General features: G+C 38.7%; 1 protein-coding gene across 1 annotated transcript; it reads left to right on the top strand.

Moving 5' to 3' along the window:
* Positions 1-484: 484 nt before the first annotated feature.
* Positions 485-20,747, top strand: f5 (coagulation factor V). The gene is made up of 25 exons (XM_036582694.1): positions 485-771; positions 2,070-2,152; positions 2,312-2,434; positions 3,278-3,490; positions 3,646-3,807; positions 4,122-4,343; positions 6,368-6,533; positions 6,636-6,816; positions 6,943-7,039; positions 9,187-9,392; positions 10,294-10,444; positions 10,522-10,734; positions 11,574-13,962; positions 15,235-15,400; positions 15,500-15,736; positions 15,824-16,040; positions 17,193-17,372; positions 17,477-17,593; positions 18,590-18,661; positions 18,751-18,836; positions 18,922-19,077; positions 19,166-19,310; positions 19,429-19,580; positions 19,792-19,974; positions 20,461-20,747. Exons 1-25 carry the CDS (start codon positions 629-631, stop codon positions 20,605-20,607), a joined length of 6,207 nt encoding a protein of 2,068 aa, XP_036438587.1. The 5' UTR covers positions 485-628; the 3' UTR covers positions 20,608-20,747.
* Positions 20,748-20,845: the final 98 nt, after the last annotated feature.

Here is a 20,845-nt window from a genome sequence, read left to right as displayed (position 1 = left end):
GTGGTAATTTGGTGACAAAGGTTTTTTATTCAACAGTCCAATGTTATCAGATTTTCATTGACAAAAAGTTCATGAAATGTCTGCAGTATACAGTAAGGGGCGACTGAATACTGTATATATAACTTGCAGCAGTTCATGGTTGCTTAGTAACAGTATCATACGCTAAAGGAACTACATTTCTTGGCAGAATACTTGTTTATGTTGATTATTAATAATAGTAAATTATTTTCTGAAAAATTGTGTATTTTATCAGATTTTATGTTGGCCTCATTAAAAAAACAATAAGCCATGAGAAGATGTTACGAACACCCTTCCTGTGATAAAAACACAGTAATGCACTGCCTCAAGTGGCTTATTGCTTTAACAAGCTACAACTAATGACTAAAAATAAAGATGTAGTGTGATGACATGGTGTGGTGTGATGACGAGAGAACACAGTTCGTTGCCCAGATACAAAATGTTGAAACTCTGTCTGTGTGTGTAAGTGGGCTTGTGTGTCTGACTGGGGGAGAAGAGAAAGGACAAAAAAAAGGGAGGACACATTAAACTATCAGCAGCCTTCACAGAGAGATCAGAAGTTTCTGCACTTTGGTACAGACAGGTCTTATCGGGGCTTCCAGGCTGAGATATGAGGCTCTGCTCCAGGCCGGGGGCTTGCTGTGCTTTGGTCCTCCTGGCATTTTTGACTCACTGTGCGACAGCAGTGGAGAGGCACTACTATATTGCTGCAGTTAATATTGACTGGGATTACAGCTCTAATGGACATCAAAGGTATTATATTGAATAGTTTAAAAGAATGTCACAAGTTGCTTCAGTTTCATCATGACTTTTCCCCTACATGTTTACTGAGTAGAGGACTGACTGATTTAAGTGCTGATGTTTACTTTTGTTTGTTGTTGTTAGCTGATTTTGGATTATGAGTTTATGATTTGATTTGATTTTGTTTTTGCTGAATGAAAAGGATCACTGTAAAAAGTAGTGCCTCATTTGAAATAACAGTCAAAAAAAATGTGGAATGAAAAATACATTTTAAGTGGCATTTCGTTAACAAAAACTGCTTATAAGTGGAGCTTTTGTCGTCCTGAGCATGGACTGCCATGTCCATTGAGGATGGGTTGGATCAAGTGAATGTGTATGCCAAGGCTGAACTGTTTATGGTATTGCAATTTGTCTGATCAGTATTGTAATTATGATTTAAATGTGACTATTTTAAAATTAAGATCCAGGTCCTTTTTATCATAAAAAATGGTACCACATTTTTTGCATGTTATTGGGTTAAATTTCACTACTTAAAACTTTGTAAGACAATATAGGATCTAATTAAAATTGCAGCTCTTGCAATTTGAAAAATGCACTCTTTCGTTTCATTAAAAAAAAAAAACTCTTCATTGTTCAGCCCTAGCATGCACCATTGTGCTGGTTTCACAAGTGGTTTGAATGCTTTAGAGTGCCATCTAAGCTGTGGGTCACCAAGGAGGAGTGGGAAAATACTTGAGTAATTGAACCTCATTACTATACTTAAGTATTGTCTTGGAATGTTTGTATTCTATACTCAAGTATTATAGAAATTGAATACTGGTACTTTTACTCAATTACATTTCCAGGGGAAAATACTTAATTTTTACTCTTTACATTTCTTAGAGCTTCATTATTTATTTTAAAAAGCCTGGAGATTCTTCTCTTGCCAATCAGTCGAGTGCCTGTGCTTTTAAATTTGCTGTTTTTATCAAAACATCCACCTAAATTTATTCCACTGCCCAATTCAATTACACTGAAAAATGTTGCTTTGAATTCGTTTGATTCATGTTAGTATATTGGTTCTACATGAATGAAATGTATTACATCAACACAATTACTGTCATTCATTTAACTTACTTTCAGTGTGTTGATGTCTTTTGTGTATGTGAAACTGATGTACACACTGGAATTAAGTATATTTAAAGCATCATTTGTCTTTGTGTGAGCACCAAATTTGATTAACTTGTTAAAATATTTATTTTATATGTATAATTTCAAGCAGTTCTTCATGTTTATGGTTAATGTTTTGGTTTATTTCCATGGCTTCCCAGGGTTGGTCCCACTTATAGAAAGACTGTATACAGGGAGTATGAACCGGGTTTCAAACAGGCCAAGACTCATCCCTCATGGTCAGGTATTTAAAATATTCTTTCTAGACAGATGTTCTCATTTTAACATGACATCACTGTGTAGTCAGAACACTTGGAAAAGACACTAATGTGAAAGGCATGGTCTACTCTTACGTAACACTGGAAAACTAACAGGTAACTAATAATAAATTATATGTCTTAAGGGCTGCTGGGACCCACTCTGCGGGGTCAAGAAGGCGACACCATCATCGTCACGTTTAAAAACATGGCAGACCGTCCATGTAGCATCCACCCGCATGGCATCGCTTATGGAAAACAGTCAGAGGGTCAGTTTACTGGAATTATGCTTCTCATACTGCATATGCATCTATGCTGTTTCATGTACAGACATCATCAGAGTCACACTGTGAGCCATTCTGTAATGCTACAGGACTGTCAAAAACTGAAGGGGAATTCGAACAGTTTTTAGAAATGTCAACATAATTCAGTCACTGAAATGTAACCAAGGTCACTCAGAGTGATTTAATGTAAAATGTCCTTTAAAAATGTACCGACTTCACAGTAGTGGTGATAGTAACCAGGGGTCACAGTATTTACAATGGAAATATATCCATTTTATTAGGCATTAATTAGCCATTTGATAATAACATAGCACTAAATCTGAAACAAATAAGCCAACATATTTCTAAACATTTCATGTAATAGCTTTCTGTGAGGTTTAGAGGCATCAAATGCTCAGGACATCTGGTTCCTATCACCACCATTGTGAACAGTTCTGACTCAGCTTCCCAGGAATGGCAAATTTTGACTTTGTATACATCTTATCAGTTTAATTGTACATAAATTCTGAAAAATCTGTCGAATTAGCCTTTAATTTTTGCCTTTAAAGCAAAAACCAAAAGAAGATTTTTGTCCTGAACATGGTGTACGTTATTTTAGTGCTTAATGTTTAGCTGAGTTAAGAAATTGCACAAACAGGTGTATTTACTTTTTCATACATATTAACCACAGCTTGTACCTAAGTCCAAAACGAAGAGGATAAAATCACCCCCCCACACCTCATAGATTTGATTTTGTCCCCTCATTGCATAATTAAGTTCCCACCACCTCAGATGATCATTACCTGCTGAATATGTACAAACATTTGACACTGCAAATTAATTCTTTAGGGTCTTTGTACTTCGACAACACCTCCAACTTTGAAAAAGAGGATGATGTCATTTATCCTGACAAAGAACACACATACTACTGGGAAGTGACTCCTGATGTGACTCCGAAAGCTACAGACCCCCCCTGTGTCACCTATATGTATTTCTCCCACGTAGACTTTGTCAGAGACTATAACACAGGCCTGATTGGCACGCTGCTGATCTGCAAGGATGGTAAGTAACTTCATTTTAGTCATCCTCATTGCTAAAGGTAAAACAAGTTACTTCATCAGCTGTTTGCTTTGCCTGTTTGATGATCAGAGGGCTTGGGGTCAGAGATAAGAATGTTTATGCTGAAGGTCAGTGTTGTATGTGCTTTTGCTCTGCAGGTAGCCTTGATGACTCTGGAAATCAGGTCCATTTTCACCAGGAGTTTGTGCTGCTGTTTGGAGTGTTTGACGAGAACAACAATTGGTACAGCAGAGGAGGCGCACCACTTGAAAAGAATGTGAAATATACCATAAATGGCTACACTAATGGCGATGTTCCTGGTTAGTTAATAAACGCCTAAAGACCTTTCTACACTTAACACAGTGAACCAGGAGGGTTGTTTGATTTACAATCTGAAAAAAAGTGTTGATATCCCAATTGCATTTTACAACTCATGTACAACTCATTTTTGAGTGTGCATTTACATTGCAAGACTTATTATTCCATAACATTATGGAAAACAATGCATAATGATTAGGTTCTTATAAAATTATACACTTGAAACCAGAAGTCTGAAAAGTTAAAGGGTTAATTTACTAAACAAATTGGTTCTATAAGTTGCTATCCATGATATCTCTCCTGGTATTTTTTCTAGATCTACGTGTATGTGCACATTCTAAGGTAACCTGGCACTTTCTGGGTATGAGCTCTGAGCCAGAGCTTTTCTCTGTGCACTTCAATGGGCAAGTTCTACAGCAAGATGGGCACAAAGTGTCTTCGGTTGGCATTATCAGTGGCACCGCCACTAGCGCAGAGATGGTAGCAGTCCATGAGGGACGCTGGCTTCTCTCATCTCACATCAGCAAACACTTAGAAGGTAAGACTTTCTTGAGAATGCAGGACACTGCCAGATCTTCCAAGGACCATCAAAGTAACCTATGACTGAGCTTCTTTATGACCATTTCAAATCGGTTTCTTAATCAGTGTTTTTCTTCTAAAAAAACTTGCAGATAGCGATTACTAAGTTAGCTTAGCAGTTCTTAGTTTGGAGGTGCAGCTGGCAGTTCTGCCTTTTTATATTACTTTTACCATTTGTTTAGTTCAATATTAATGATTTTTAAAGAGCCCACAGATCTTGCTGTATTTTTAGTGTTCCCTATGGCAGGCAGGATTGCCAGGTTCAGCAAAAAAACTCCAGCCCAAATTTTGCTGAAAAGCTGCACACCAGACGCTGAAAATTTATGGCGACAGTATTGTCAAACTAGATGGTGGACAGAGTTGCCAGATCCAGCAATAATCTCCAGCCCTAAGTTTGCTTAAAAGCCATCCACCAAAAACTGAAACTTTACAAATTTCACCCATGACAGCAATTTTAAACCAGCCTTCTTTGGTGGGAAAACTAAAAATACTACATGAAGAACTGTGGTACTGTGTAAATTGTACATATGCGTGGAATGAAAATTTTGATTCTAGAACAGAGATCTTGAGAGATCCAAAGGGAATAGAAAGGGAGGATGGTCATTTTACAAGGGTGGTGGTTTTTGTTGTTGTTTTTGACCAGGGAGATGGTATTCCCTCACGTAACCCTTCAAATCACACCCTGGATTTAAGAGGTGTGGGGTGTGGAACAGGTCCTGGGCATTTAAGGGGTTATTACACAGTTGAATCATGAAAGTGATTGTTTAGGGAATAATCAACTGTACAAAGTAAATGAACAACTTATCCCAAATGTAGTCAATCAGACCAGACATTTTTGGTGTCAAAAGTTGCCTCTGTAGTTTTGCGATGGAGCTACAAGGCTAATTAACAAGTTAACATGTAATGGAAGCTAATTTAATCCAATTAGCATTGTGCAAATCCCTTTTTAAATCATTACATACTTGCCTCAAACCATACCGAGTTGTTAGTAATCACAAATAGTCTTGTTTATGTGGTCTCTGATGTTGTATGACAGTGTTATTTATAATTTGCATAGCTTAAAACAAGAGTTGCAGTCATCTATAAGCCTAAATTTGTGTCCATAATTTGTTTTTATAGACAACAGTCGTGATATACAGTGTCAGAAACCACAAAAGCAAATCTATTTCAGACTACATAAAGGAAAATTCTGCTTTCTGCATTACTCAACCATTAAGATGCAAACAAAGTCATTCAGAGTGGTTTGGTGTGAAATGTGCCATTCTGGACAAATGTGTACAGAATTGTTCACAGTGGTGATGATAGGAACCAAATGTCTGATGCATTTAATATCTTTCAAAGTTACCTCACAGACAGTTTATTACAGTTATATGGTTCCAAAACTCTGAATGACTCACAATGATTTAATTATGTTGTGAAATTGTGAAAATTGGTGGAATTGCCCTTTAACATATTAGATATATTAACCTTGTAGCTCCAGTGCAAAAGTTTTGGCTTGTCAACTGCATTTGACACAAGCTTAAAATTATGTAGTTAAATGCAAAAGGTTGGGTGCTGGTCAAATTACATGTTGTTAATTTTGTAGATGGAAATAAGTTTACACATTACTGTTTATTTGCTGATGGCACATTGTATATTTTCTGTTTTTTTCGTAGTATGCCACCAAAAAAACAGATATAGTGTGCCAAAATTTGCAGGAAAATATCATATGTAAATGTGAGGATGCGTCATTAATTTTCACTTAGAAAGTCAACAAAACATGTATTTGACTAGGAGTGTTTAAGCTTCTGCATTACACTGTACTGCATTACACTGCACTGTACATTAAACTATTGTTTTAATATAAAACAAGCTTTCTGTTAACCAACACCATTTATAGTGCAGTGGCCTCATCCACAAAAAAACTCATGTCACTGTATATAAGCGTCTTAAATTAACTTAAAAAATGTGAGCAGGGCCTACAAATTCTTCCTTAAATTTCAGCTGGAATGCACGGCTTCCTGACCATTGATATGTGTGAGGGGTTTACTGCACCAAAGCGAAAGATCACCATCCAGCAATCACGAGAGAGCCAGGAGTGGACTTACTACATAGCAGCGGAGGAGATCATCTGGGATTATGCTCCAAATATGCCAGATAATGTCGACGGGTATACACACCAAACACCATTCACATGCTTTGATTGAGTATTCCTTGACCTTTTGTGTTGGCTGTGCTTACAAGCATGTTGTTCTCATTGTTTCTCACGCAGGGATTTCCGGTCCACATACTTAAGACAGAGTGCAGAACGAATAGGTAAGAAATATAAAAAGGCAGTGTTCACGCAGTATAAGGACAAGTCGTTTAAGGAAAGGGCTGAGAACAAGCAGAAGAAGAAGGTGGTGGGAATTCTTGGCCCTGTGATAAGAGCTCAGATCCGTGACGTAATAACGGTAAATAAAGCTGGTGCACTGTACATAATCATAGCCTGGCAATGGCATAACACTGCATGTAGGCACTGATTTGGTACTGCAGGCTTGATAGCCAGAAATAATTTTTATGTTTTTATGTGTTCACAGATTGTGTTTAAAAACAGAGCATCGCGTCCATACAGCATCTATCCTCATGGACTGACCATTGATAAAACAGCAGAGGGAGCCAACTACCCAGAGGGAGGTCAGCAGAATTACCATTATTGTTGTACACCTGTGTCATATCATAATTAGGGTCTGATAAAACCGCAATATGTAATTTTTTTTTTAATTGAAAGAAGTAGCATTACTGACTCAGAAGGAAAAAATGTGGTGCATGTGCTCATCTCGTAGAGCCTGAAATAATCAACATCAGAGGTGTTGGATCAGATTTTGTGGGAGTTTTTTGGACCACGTCGTATGTCTTTATGAATAAATGTCACACAGCTAGGCTCAAAAAGAAGATTAGGCTTGATGTTTAGATCTAAAATGCAAAATTAACCTACTAATGAAGATACAATGACAATAATAGATAATTCACTTACATTCTTCACTACATTTTGACTGAGTTCCCTTTAAATGCTCTTTCAATACACTCACAATCACCAGATTTATCCACTTGGGGAAGGGCTCAACCAACGTTAATGTTCCTCTGCACATTACAGGCAATTACATATGTCTACCAGAGAGGTCTCCAAATCCTCTAATATTGCAGCTGTAAACTGTGTTTTATTAGGACTGGTCTGAATAATGTAAATATTTGAGTACTAGTTCTACGTCTTGGTATTCAGTTCCCTCTGTGGGGAAGGCCTTTAAATAGAACAGTTATTGTTGATCTAAAGAAAATGTTAGAAATAAATACAATAGTAGCTAACTTAGCTACATACATGATAAATTCATGCCAGACATTTATGTCACCTCACTTCAAAACATAACAAACTGCTCCACTTTCCATGAGGCCACTGAAGCTAAAAGAGCAAAGATGCGTAAGAAATAATGGAGGCACTTTATAGGACAATCAGACAAACTCGTGCAATAAGAGAAGACACAACAAGTTTGATAAATCATCTCAAATATGTAAGTATGGCAAAACCTATTCATCTGGTGGAGGTGAGCTCAGAGCCTTGAACTTGTTGCTTATCATGAGTTCTGAGAGTTAAGGGGTAGAACGCTCCCTGCTAGTGCCATTGATGCTTCCAGGAAGACGAGACAAGTGTGTGGGCGAGGGTGAGGTTCACTCTAGGCAGTGACACTTGAGGCCACATTGTGCAGGTCGAAGTGATCACAGTTTCGCAGTCTTGTTGCCTCACAGCCTTTGTCCTCTGAACTTGGTACCATGTCCAGCAGGCTGCACCAGCCAAAGGGATAACTGCCAAGCTGTTCTCAGGGTGGTTCTTGTCATGTTCAGAGAGGCCTGTGGCTCCAAAAACTCCTCAATCCTGCTCAATAGCTTAACTATGTCTGAACTCAAATCAGTTTGTGTGATAAAAAAAACAGCAAACTAGCCAAATAAAATAGCTGTATAAAATACACAAAAACAAAACTGAAACTGTGATTATGCTAAAAAAAAATAATTTCAATTAATTTCTCCCTAAGCTTCTAGATATAAACTCTGAACTCAGAAATGCTATACAAGTGATTCAAGTAACACTGTTCGAATCACCGCGCTACAATTGCAGATTCTGTCGCAACAACATACAATGTGCAAGCAGCAGAGCTTCAGCCTGACTGTTAATATATTCTGTAATGGATGTAGATAAAAATGATATTTTTTTATTTGAGTACTTATTGAGAAATATCAAATAGTATTTAAATCCTCTAAAATGCTGTTTGGTCCAGTCCTAAATTTAATTGTATTGAAATCCTTTCCTGTGGTAGTGTCCCTAATCAAAGTAAATCAAAATCAAAGCACATTTTACCATGACAACAGTCTAGCAAAACCTTAGCAACTAATTTGGACACCGTAGCAATGGCCCAGCAACACCTTAGCAACCACCTGGGATAGCATAGCAATGGCCTAACAACAGCTCAGCAACCTCCTGAGATACTATTGGGACAATCTATCAACACCTTGGCAACAACCTGGGAGACAATAGCAGCACCCTAGCAACCACCTAGCAATGCCATAACAACAAGCTGGATACCCACAGCAACACCATAGCAACTACCTGTAAAATGCTGTTCAGGCCAGTCCCAGATTTATTTGAGATCCTTTCTTCAGTTTATGGTGATGGCCCTACACAAAGTAATGTATGTTTTCTTGATTTAAATGTGTACATAATTTCCACATGAATAAAATACATGACATCAACACAATTCATTCTTTTTTCCATGTTTCCCATCATCTGAAAGGGAACCAAAGCCATGCAGTGCAACCAGGGGAGACCTACACATATGTTTGGCGAGTCATTGAGGAGGATGAGCCTTTGCAAAATGACTCTAGGTGTCTCACCAGGATGTACCACAGTGCAGTGAACACTCCACGAGACATTGCCTCTGGCCTCGTTGGGCCACTGCTTATCTGCAAGAGCCAGTCCCTCAACACCAGGAACGTCCAGGTAACTTGTGGTTTTTGGTCCAGATCACTTTTGTTACCTTACATGATTAGCATTTTAGATCAGTTTTTCTCAATCCCTGTCCTGATAAAGTTATGAACTAGTGAACTAATCAACAAGCCCTTCCTGGGGTAAATGTTAGAGTAGGGAAAACCATACAACATGAAGAGCAGTGGTACTCCAGAACCAGGATTGAAAACCAAACTCAGATTCAAATGAACTGGGAGCCAATAAGAAAGTGGTCATTTAATTACTCCAATTAATAGCTGTTCTCCATTCTTCCTAAATCAGTCAGTAATATCCTAAAGAAAACAAGTTCTGGAATACCAATGGCAACAGCCTAACGAAACCTTAGCAACCACCTGGGATACCATGGAAGCGGTCTAGCAAAACCTTAGCAACTATGCCTTAACAACAAGCTGGATAATCATAGCTACGCCATGTCAACCACCTGGACATACTACATAAACCCAATAAAGTTATCAAAAACAATCAACAGTGTTTTGCAACTGCTTTAACTTAATGTTATTAGCTGTCTTTGTCGACCCACCTTTTTCCAATTTGTTTACAAACTTTCCTGTTCTAGTTAATGTCTATGCTCTTATCGAGTCCCAAAAATAAGCACTGAATCATCTCTGTTCAGTGCACAGCTGACACAGAGAATTGGTCTATTGTGTGCAGGGCAATAGCATTACCCATCATGCTATTCAATCATTACATAAGCAACCAATACCCTATTAAAAAAATATGTGATAATGCAAACAACAATGGATATAAGGATAAACTGTAAAGATGTGAAAGGCCATATGAAGCTGTCTTGAGGGTTGAATGTGGGCCGTTAGATTTAGACTCCTGCTTTAGTTTGTTCTGATATTCATTTGGGGTGTTGCTTTCTTTTTCTCAGCTCAGGGCCGACAAGGAGCAGCATGCAATGTTTGCAGTTTTTGATGAGAATAAGAGTTGGTATCTAGATGAAAACATCAATACCTACTGTGGAGATCCAAAGAGAGTAAAAAAAGATGACACAGACTTCTATAAATCAAATGTTATGCACAGTGAGTAGAACTCTAATTTCAAACCTTTTGGTTTATCAGTTTTATGAACTGTATATCAATTTCATGGATTTCCACAGCAATCAATGGCTATGTGTATGAAAGTGGCCAAGTCCTGGGGTTCTGCAATGGTGAGATCGTAACTTGGCATGTGTCAAGTGTTGGGGATCAAGATGGCATCCAGACAGCCACCTTTTATGGCCACACATTTGAGCTGAACAACAGAGAAGAAGATATTCTCAATCTGTTTCCCATGACAGGAGAGACCATCTCCATGAACATGGCTAACGATGGTCAGTATGCTTAAAACAGTGCATGGTCATATTAATCGTGGTTTTAATGTGAACTGAAAATGTTATCCTATGCTTTGATGCTTGGGTGTTTCAGCAATCTTAGATTGTTAGTGACCCAAAAGTTATTAACACAAATTACTTCCAAGTTAGTTACACTGGCTAGGAAGCTAAGGAGAACTCCAAGGAACACACAGAGACACCAAACATGGAGGCAAAGCAGAGCTTGTTAAGCTAAGCGTTGCAGAAACCAAAACGAAAATTTAAAAAATTAACTAAACCTGAACTGAAATTATAGCCTGCTAAGGCTATTCAAAAGCTCAGTTCAAAACTCTTGCTCGCCTGCCGGAGTTGTTTCTCCAAAGGCCTCTCTCTCACTACCTCGGAGAGCTTCCGTTTTAAAAGTGTCCTGGCTCCCCCTGAAATCAGTTCCAGCTGTCTGTGTTCAGGGGAGGAGTCATTTTAGTGACACTGACGTGGTGGTGGTGGGTTAGTGTATGTTGCGCTGGTACAAGTGGATCACACACAGCAGTGCTATAGCAATAACGAGGAACTGCAAAATGTACGTACATCTATATGGTAAGTGGAGCCAAGTGTAGATACAAGGTAGGTTTTATGAAGTGGCCGGTCAGTGTGTTTGTGTGTGTTATATATGTTTAGCACTGCACCACTGTGCTGCCCTTACGTATATATATCCTGCAATGTTTACAAATAGATACAAGTGTACTTATAAATATGACACGTTGTAATAATAACGTTAAAATAAACGTTTCTTAATAACTACTGTGTTATTGTGATTAAACATACAGCATGTAACCTTAACTAAATTTTTGTCGTTCAAGGAATCTGGCTACTGGCATCCCTGAACACACATGAAACCACCAAAGGAGTGAGACTAAAGTTTAGGGATGTTGAATGCTTTAGAGATTATGTCGCAGAAGATGAATACAGTGCTGGGGAAGAGACGTATGATACAGTGAAGTTTTCTGTGTGGATACCTAAAAATGAGACAGAGGCAATTGAAGAGAAAACAAAAACACTGCCAACTAAAAGTCAGCCTGTCGATGAAGAGACAGACAATTATGCAGATATGCTTGGTCTGAGGACATTTAGTAACTCAGGAAACCGTACAACTGATATGGAACAGCTGGATCTTGCATTCTTGGATCATGATGAGCATGTAGACAGTAGTCCTGGCCTCACTGATAAGATCCAAAACACTACCAATCCTGAGTTAGAACATTCCAAACTGAACCAGTCTGAAGCCATATTATCAGAAGATGGTTTTGAAGACAAGAACATTACAAGTCAGGGTGTCCAAAATCAGACATTGCTCAGTGTCACTCTTGAGTCAGCTGATGATATAAGGCTAAACAACTCTGATGAACCTACCAGTTCTCCAGTACTACCAGTAAGTGATGAACCTACCAGTTTCACCTATAATTCCAGTAACATCCCACTTCCACAGGATAAGGATGGAAAAATCACATCAGAAATTAGTCACACTGCATCGCCAATGGCAACAGAAGTGAAGCAATTACTATCAAACCAAACCTCCGAGCATCATGGAGAGATTGCGACAGACCCACAGACAGTGGAGTTGTTGATGATTAGCACCGCAGAGGTAGAAGAAGTTGATGACAGATCAAGTGATGTCTTTACTTACAGTGTTCATGCTGCTAAATCACCTGTCAACATCTCAGAGGTCCAAGAGGTGGAAGAGTTTGTGCTACTGGCTGGTGGTGACCAAGTGGAAACTATAAGAGATGAGCATGTAGTTGAGTACAACATCTCACCTCCAGCGCTTCCCAACAATATCACTCTGGAGCTGCAGGGCAACATCACTCAGAACATAACAGACCAGGAGGACCAACAGGTAAACAACACTGAAGTGAGCTCCAAATTATCGAATGAAACAGGTCAAGAGTTAAAAAGCATGCAAGTGGACTCAGATTTTCCACTCAAGGAGTTTCAAGAATTAAATGCCACCCAACTGGAGTCAGGCTTCGAAAATGATGAAGCCCAACAATACAATAGCACCCAAGTGGATTCAGAATTTCCACTCAAGGAGTTTCAAGAATTAAATGCCACCCAACTGGAGTCAGGCTTCGAAAATGATGATGCCCAACAATACAATGGCACCCAAGTGGTTTCAGAATTTCCACTCAAGGAGTTTCAAGAATTAAATAGTTCCCGGTTGGATTCAGCTAAGGTAGCTCAAGAGTTCAATAGCACCCAAGAAGACTCAGAATTCTCAAATATCACCTTGCCTATTGAGAACAGAAATAGTACAAACTCATCTGAGTTGGGGTCCTTCACTGACTATGCACACAGTGAAACAACACTTGAAGTTAAGAAGCTCTGGAACAAATCAGAGGAACTCAGCTCACAAAGCCTGGAAAATACTTCCCTTTTTAATGGCAGTTTCACCTTTTCGTCTTCAGAGAGCTTTTCAAACGGCACACTGGGTAATGTTTCAGATGTTGGAGAAGGCGACTTTCCCCCCATTGACACCTTAGTGCCAAACAACAGTTCAGAGGCGGTCATACCAGAGACTGAAGAGGGGCGTGAAGAAGTGGTAATCTATCTGCAGAACAGCAACAACACTGAAGTCATCCTCACCAGCCCTCTGGATCCACAAGCAAAGAACTGGAGCTACGAGGGCAAACATGAGCTAGTGCCAATGGAGGTCCCTGATCACATCAGAAAATACATCACAGATGAACCAGAGGTACAACTTAACAAGTCAAGCAGTGCAAAGGAAAACAAAAAGATAGTTCTAAAAAGGGTGACACCAGTAAAAGGGTTTGGCATAAAGACGAAAAAGAGAATAGATTATAAACCGCAGCCTCGCAGTGCCCTTTCTCCACGAAGCTTTTCTCCACGGGGTTTTGCTCCATCGGAGTTAACTCCAAGAGGGCCCAAGCCTGTCTCTAGTGAGGAAATATTTGGAAAACACATAGTCATAGGAATCCCCAGGAAAGACTTCAACGACTATGAAATATATGCTCCCAAACAGGAGCAGAATTATGATTTTGACAGCATCACAGGTCCTACTGAGGAGTATGAATATATTGAGTACAAAGACCCATATAGAAAACAGGGAGACATACAAGGTGTTGAGTTTGATGAAGCATCAAAATATTCCTTGCAAATGGCTGGCAGCAAGGCCAGGGCCTACTACATTACTGCTGAGGAAGTTGACTGGGATTATGCAGGCTATGGACAAAGGTATTGTCTTATCACAGTTAAATGGACTAAAAATTGTATGTATGCAGATATTATATGGTTGTTTTCAGTCAGTCTTTAACATATTCTTGACAGTTAACAAATATAAGAATGTATAATAGCAGCCAAAAGTATAAAGGGACACTCTGGCCAACTAAAAAAAATGTAACCACTGCTACATCTGGTGTAAACCTACCTACTCACCTTCTGTAGTCACAACAGTCTTGATTTTCCTGTTTAAAGACTAGAGAACGTCACCCCCCACTTTCTGATGATGTACCTTAAAGGTGGCAGGAACTTTTGAAAAACTACAAGCCCTCTGGGGCAAATATATGAGGGCAGGCTGTTTGAATTATTTTTCCATTTGCTGTCTAATGCAAAAGAAAGCTATGTTACTGCTAAGAAGCAGAATATAAGATCTGTATTTATTAACCTCTAAAACAGTGAATTTAATTCTGACCAGGGAGGATTCCCAGTGGTCGTAGGCCATATTTACTTAATGCATGCTGGGTATTGTAGTGAGAAAACACTGATGGACAAAAACACAAAAAAGGAAACAAAATTTTGTCAAACTGATGAGACTAAGGAATAACATATTAAATGCTTTTTTAGTCTGGAGTGTCCCTTTGAGTACATACACTGTAAACTAGAGATTTTCATCCAACTCACAGTGTTTAACACCAAATTTTTAAAATGTAGACACATTTTCATATTAATCAAAAAAGAAAATGATGTAACAAGGTAGTGTTCATGAGCTTTGAAGATATAGGCTAACATGTTTTTCCAGACTAAGACTTTAGACTGAAGTCCTCTTCCATTTCTTTGAAATTCACATTTCCTTTTTCACTTTTAGCAGTCATTTTGAAATAGAGTATCTTACTCATCTGCTTGTGCTAAAATAACATGAAATAAAAAGTGTTCATGAGACTACACAAACATTACATTAGCTACTGACAATTGACATAAACCAACATAAACATTTATAAAGGCTTATTCCAATAGATGTCATCTGTCATAAAGGCTGCTTTAGCCATCTTTGATCAAATTTGGCAAATGTAACTTTTATGAGGAATGATGCCTATTGGAAAAGGCTTTATAAATGTTAACGTAGGTTTATGTCAGTTGTCATGACAAGCTTATGAAAGTGTTACATAGCCTCATGAAAATTGCCCTACAGTAAAGTGTTACCCAGGTTTATAGTCTGGATAATCAGGATAAAATCTGGTTTTAAGCAGGTGTACTCTTGACTGGTACTGTATGTTATGGCTCTTTTAGGAGGGAAGATAAAGCCTCTCAAAAGAGGCCCACACGGTTCAAGAAAGTAGTGTTCAGGGAGTACTTAGACATCTCCTTTACCACCCCATATGTTCGAGGAGAGGTAGAAGAGCACCTGGGGATCCTGGGTCCAGTCATAAAGGCTGAAGTTGATGAAACCATATTTGTAAGCCCTGCTCAATAATACCTATAACTGACTTTCACTTTTAAGTAGACAACTATAATTTACAGTAAAGCACTAGTAACAGTCTGTCCTCTACTGTAGATAGTGTTCAGGAATCTCGCCAGCCGTCCATACTCCCTGCATGCAAATGGGGTGTCATATGGGAAAAATATGGAGGGACTGAAGTATGAAGATGAATCACCTTACTGGTACCGACAGGATGATGTAGTTCAACCCAACACAACCTTTTTCTATATGTGGACAGTAAACCCCAAAGTAGGACCATTACAAAGTGAATCTGACTGTCGGATATGGGCCTATTACTCTGGAGTGAACCCTGTAAGTACCAATGTGGCCTCCACCACCTTGTTGTTCTAATATGAGTATTCTTTTTAGCTATGATATTCAATTTCTTTGTCTGAACAGGAGCGAGATATACATTCTGGGCTGATTGGGCCTCTTCTGGTCTGTCGAAAGGGGACCCTGAATAAAAGTCCCATAGACACGAGGGACTTCATGTTACTCTTTATGACGTTTGATGAGACCAAAAGCTGGTACTACGAGACAAACCGAGCAAATCTTGAGAAGACTGACAGAAAAGCTGTCTTGGACCCAGAATTCAACAACAATATCAAATTTCATGGTATAATTGTTGATCTTCTTCTCCATTAGTACAGTACTGTTGAAAAGTCAAAGACCACCCCAGACAAAATGGCCAGTAAGTACAAGTTACTAATTTTAGTGTCAGGATCTGGAATCATATATTTAAAAGAAGAGTACACAGAGGCCACAACTAAACAACCAAATATTTATTTTTTCAGTATTTAATTTGTTCTTTCTTTGTTTTTATTACAGCTTCCATTATTTTCAGGACATTTGCTTTCAGTTTTTCAAAGAAATCTGCAGGGATAATTTTTCCACATCTTCAAAGTTCAGTCTTAGAAGTTGGTTGCATTTTCTGCCTCTCACAATCCAAGTAATCCCAAACAAATTCAGTGATTTTGAGGTCTGGACTGTGGGGCAAACAGTCCATTGTTCTGAGAACACCAGCAGCTTTTTGCAAATTTTAGTCTTTTTTGTCTATTTCCTTTTTAAGTAACAGCTTGTTGACAGCTAGACATCCTTTCCGAAGGATGGACGGAAACACCTGTGGATTTTTTCAGATATGATTAGCAAGAGTGGAGCTTGATTTTCTCTTCTCTCTCAAAGATGAAAGCTTAGGTCGCCTTGCACGGTTGTTAAAAGGTCCCATTTTTGTCTATATCTTTCGAACTATAGTTTTGGAATTTTTTGTTTTTTCACTCATTGTTCTTTGACTTTCCCCTTCCTTAGGCAAGTGCATAATCTTATCTCTGATCACATCAGAAATCTCCTAAAAAGAAAAACTTTTATTTAATGTCTGTTTTGACTGGAAATGAAATAAATGTAGAGGGGTCTCAGACTTTTGCACAGTACTGTATGTGTGTATATATAAGTATATAAGTATGTATAAAAGTATGTTTGTATGTATAATACTTTTTATTTTTATAAGAATGATGCAATATTCATAAGCCATATTACATCTGTGCAATAGTCATTCAATTATTCATTATTCAGTTATTCAACCCTGCAAACAATTTCTATGACTGTGTCTGTATTGAGTAATTTACACCAACTGGGAGTCTTCTTGAAAACAATGGAAGTCATCTAGACAAGCTTACACACACATCAGTTAAAATTGACTGTACACTCATAGTTTAAGTCTAAACTAGTGACATAATAACTGCTCTCTTTTGTCCTCTGTATATTTTCTCAGCTATCAATGGAATTATATATAGTCTTAAAGGACTCCGCATGTACACTAATCAGCTGGTAAAGTGGCATCTTATAAACATGGGCTCTCCAAAAGACTTCCACAGTATTCACTTTCATGGCCAAACCTTCCTGAACAAACATACACGTGACCAGCGTCAGGGAGTCTATCCACTTTTACCAGGTTTGTTGGTTTTTATTTTTTTTTTTCGGTTAAAAATAAGTAGCTTCCTTCATTCTTGAAATGATCTAACTGTCCCTTTTGTGTTTTTCGTTTGTGCTATGCAGGAGGCTTTGCCACTCTGGAGATGTGGCCCTCAAAGCCAGGCTTGTGGCTGCTGGAGTCTGAGATTGGAATCTCTCACCAGATGGGGATGCAGACTCTGTTTTTAGTGTTGGACAATGGTATCAAATTCTTTTACCATGTTTGAACATAATATATTACCTATTACTCCTCAAGTCTTATTATTAAGTTGTTGATTTTAAGACTTATTTCCTATGAATTATGCAAGAAGGGGAGAGCAGGGCACAAACTAACACTGGGTAAAATGTAAAAAAAGATCTACTCGGACGACAAATTTACTTTTTTAATTTACCAAGTTACTTTTTTCATCACAATAGTTTTGTGATTACTGAATAATGTGTGCATGTCAAAATTCACTCTTGTATTATTTTAATCACCCACTTGGTGGCTGTAATATAGCACCATAATGACCTATAACTAACTCTGAAGGACGCTAAAGCACAACCTCCATATGGTGGGATTAGTTTTAACAACATCACAACTGTGCCACCCAAAGTAAATAATGAGAGAAGTCCATAAATCCCCACACAAGTTTTCTCGAAACCACCATAATTATCATGTAAATAAAATATATTCCAGTTTTATTGTGCTGATATTTGCTCTAATTAATGGATAAAACTTAATTTCCCACATTTGACGCAGCCGCTTTTCACTAATAATATTTACTCTGATATATACTGTCAGTGTCAGAACAAAACCTCTTGTTTCCAAACTGGCAACTTTACAGGAGAAGAAAAAAACATTCAAACTTGTAATAAAAGTTAATGTAAAGTAATTTTGGAACATTTTGTGACTGTTACAATTAACCTCACAGCCTGTAGCAATTAATCCTGCCTATGGGGTAAGTTTGTAACATTTGCATTCACTTTACATACAAACTTCTATTTCCATTTGTATCAGAGTGATGTAGTCTGCGTGTACGAAATGTATTATTCTTGCTTAGTAAATAAAACTGTTATTACTATTATAAAAGTCATTTGAGCAAGGAATGAAAGCCTGGAATGGGGAATAGATTGAGGAAATTGCATTTGAAATGAATCATTTCTTTCTTTTTTAAATTTGAAACCTTTGTTTCTTTGTTTGTTTTCATTTTGCAGTGTGTGAACACCCTCTTGGTCTTAATTCTGGGGCTGTGAAAAACAGCCAAATAACAGCATCCGACAGCAGAAGTATGACCCGCCTCCACAGTCTTTTATGATTCAGACAGCATGACAATTGCCAAATTTGACAATCTTATCCATCTTGTTTTGTGTTCAAGGCTACTGGCTGCCTAGTTTGGCCAGGCTGCACAATACAGGAAAATACAATGCATGGAGTACAACATCAAAAGATCCATGGATTCAGGTATCATCACACTATGACAGTCCGAAAGCTACTAGCCAATAAGCTAAGATGTGCTAATAAGAAGTTACTGTGTCTTGCTCTCCAGGTGGACTTCCAGAGGCCAGTGGTGATCAGTAAAGTGGCCACCCAGGGAGCCAAGCAGCTCTTCAGTTCTCACTTTGTGCTAAACTACACCATCTCCTACAGCACAGACCGCAGGAGGTGGATTTTCTACAAAGGTGACAGCAAAGCATCCAGAAAGGCAAGTAACTCAACACATACTAGGCTGCATTACAGTGCAGTGGTGCTTTATTTGTAAATGCTGATTTGCCTTTTCCAATTCCCCGAAGACTTTTGAAGGTAACAGGGAAGCCCATGAGGTGAAGGAGAATATCTTCTTCCCACCCATAATTGGACGCTTCGTGAGGCTTTACCCTTCCCATTCATACAATTATCCGACTGTCCGCATGGAGTTCTACGGCTGTGAGTTAGATGGTAGGTGGGCATATCGGACACCTTTGATGTTCTTGCATCATTTTTATGCGAAAAACAGAGGATGCATTTTACACTTCGCTGGGATGTGCCCTAATAAGTACAATTTGCACATGTACAGGGTGTTCCGTGCCACTGGGAATGCAGAGTGGACTTATCGGTGACCATCAGATCACAGCCAGCTCTGTTGCCACCAGCTGGTACTCAGGGTCTTGGAACCCTTGGTTTGCCCGTCTAGATAAACAAGGGGCCATCAATGCGTGGCAAGCCAAGGTAACTAGCCTAAAGATCATATTTTATACACTTAACCACAAACTGGGTTATTTATCACAGTCCTGTTTTCTCCCAAGTGTGTGTGTGCATGTAAGCTGTCCAGGGTGTTTCCTGCCTTCCGCCCATTGGCCGCTGGGATAGGCTCCAGATCCCCCCGCAACCTAGAAGGATAAGCGGCTTAGAAAATGTGTGTGTTTTTTCCCATTCACAGAGCAATGACATGCAGCCATGGCTCCAGATTGAACTGAAAGAGGTCAAGAAGATCACAGGAATTGTGACCCAGGGAGCAAAGTCACTTGGCACAGAGATGTTTGTAACAACGTTTGTGTTGGAGTACAGTGAGGATGGCAAGAAATGGACCAAGTACACAGATGAGGAGGACTATGAGCAGAAGGTATAGGCCTACACTCTTAAAAAAGATGGTTCTTCAAGGGTTCTTTAGTAAAGGGAATGGTTCTATTCAGAACCATGAGCATTTTGTATAGAACCACTTCATACTTTAATGGTTCTTTGCATGGTGACCTGGTTCTTCAGATTGATGGATATGGTTCTTCTATTGTTACAAGCTTAACATCAGAACAATAGAAGATCCTTTTTGGTGCTGTATAGAACCATTTTCAAAAAGGTTCTATATAGAACCATATACAACCACTTCTGCAACAATCTGAAGAACCATTTTACCATGCAAAGAACCATTTAAACATGCAAATGTTTCTTTGAGTGTTCATGGTCTATATAGAACTACTGTCTTCACTAACAAACACTTGAAGAACCATGTTTTTAAGAGTGTGCCTTATTGAACCTGAATAAATTCAGTTTTTTGATGCAGTGTTCGGTCGGTGTTTTAACCTTTTCTCCTCCTTCTTCTTCTTCTTTGCAGACATTCACGGGAAACTCAGATAACAACGAGCATATGAAAAATTACATCTACCCTCCAATATTCTCCAAATTTATCAGGATTATTCCTAAGCTATGGCAGAACTCTGTCACCATGAGGGTTGAGCTGCTTGGGTGTGATTTTGAATGATGGACAGTGTCATTTTGTTGAGTGCTGTTGTTGAAGCAGGAGAGGACGAAGAACTACAGTTTTGGACATTTATTTTCTATATTTGTATTATTATTGTATTATTTGATTCTAATAATTCTGTATTAAAATGATCTACGTGAGGGATGGCTCGGTTTTTGTTCTCCATGTAGATTACTGTAAATACAGCGTGTTGGCTCCACCTAGTGGCCGGAGAGGGGCATTACTCATCAGGCTCCAG

The sequence above is a fragment of the Colossoma macropomum genome, unplaced genomic scaffold (assembly GCF_904425465.1).
Source record: "Colossoma macropomum unplaced genomic scaffold, Colossoma_macropomum, whole genome shotgun sequence".
Lineage (NCBI taxonomy): Eukaryota > Metazoa > Chordata > Actinopteri > Characiformes > Serrasalmidae > Colossoma > Colossoma macropomum.
The sequence above is the reverse complement of the archived record's forward strand: the minus strand, read 5'-3'. Positions and strand labels throughout refer to the sequence as shown.

What these genes read in the sequence shown, in the direction of transcription:
- f5 (XM_036582694.1), top strand. Translation starts at nt 629, where the DNA reads ATGAGGCTCTGCTCCAGGCCGGGGGCTTGCTGTGCTTTGGTCCTCCTG. An exon ending in TATGCAGGCTATGGACAAAG is followed by an intron (nt 13,963 to 15,234) that starts GTATTGTCTTAT and finishes TGGCTCTTTTAG; the next exon opens with GAGGGAAGATAAAGCCTCTC. An exon ending in ATTACTCTGGAGTGAACCCT is followed by an intron (nt 15,737 to 15,823) that starts GTAAGTACCAAT and finishes TTGTCTGAACAG; the next exon opens with GAGCGAGATATACATTCTGG.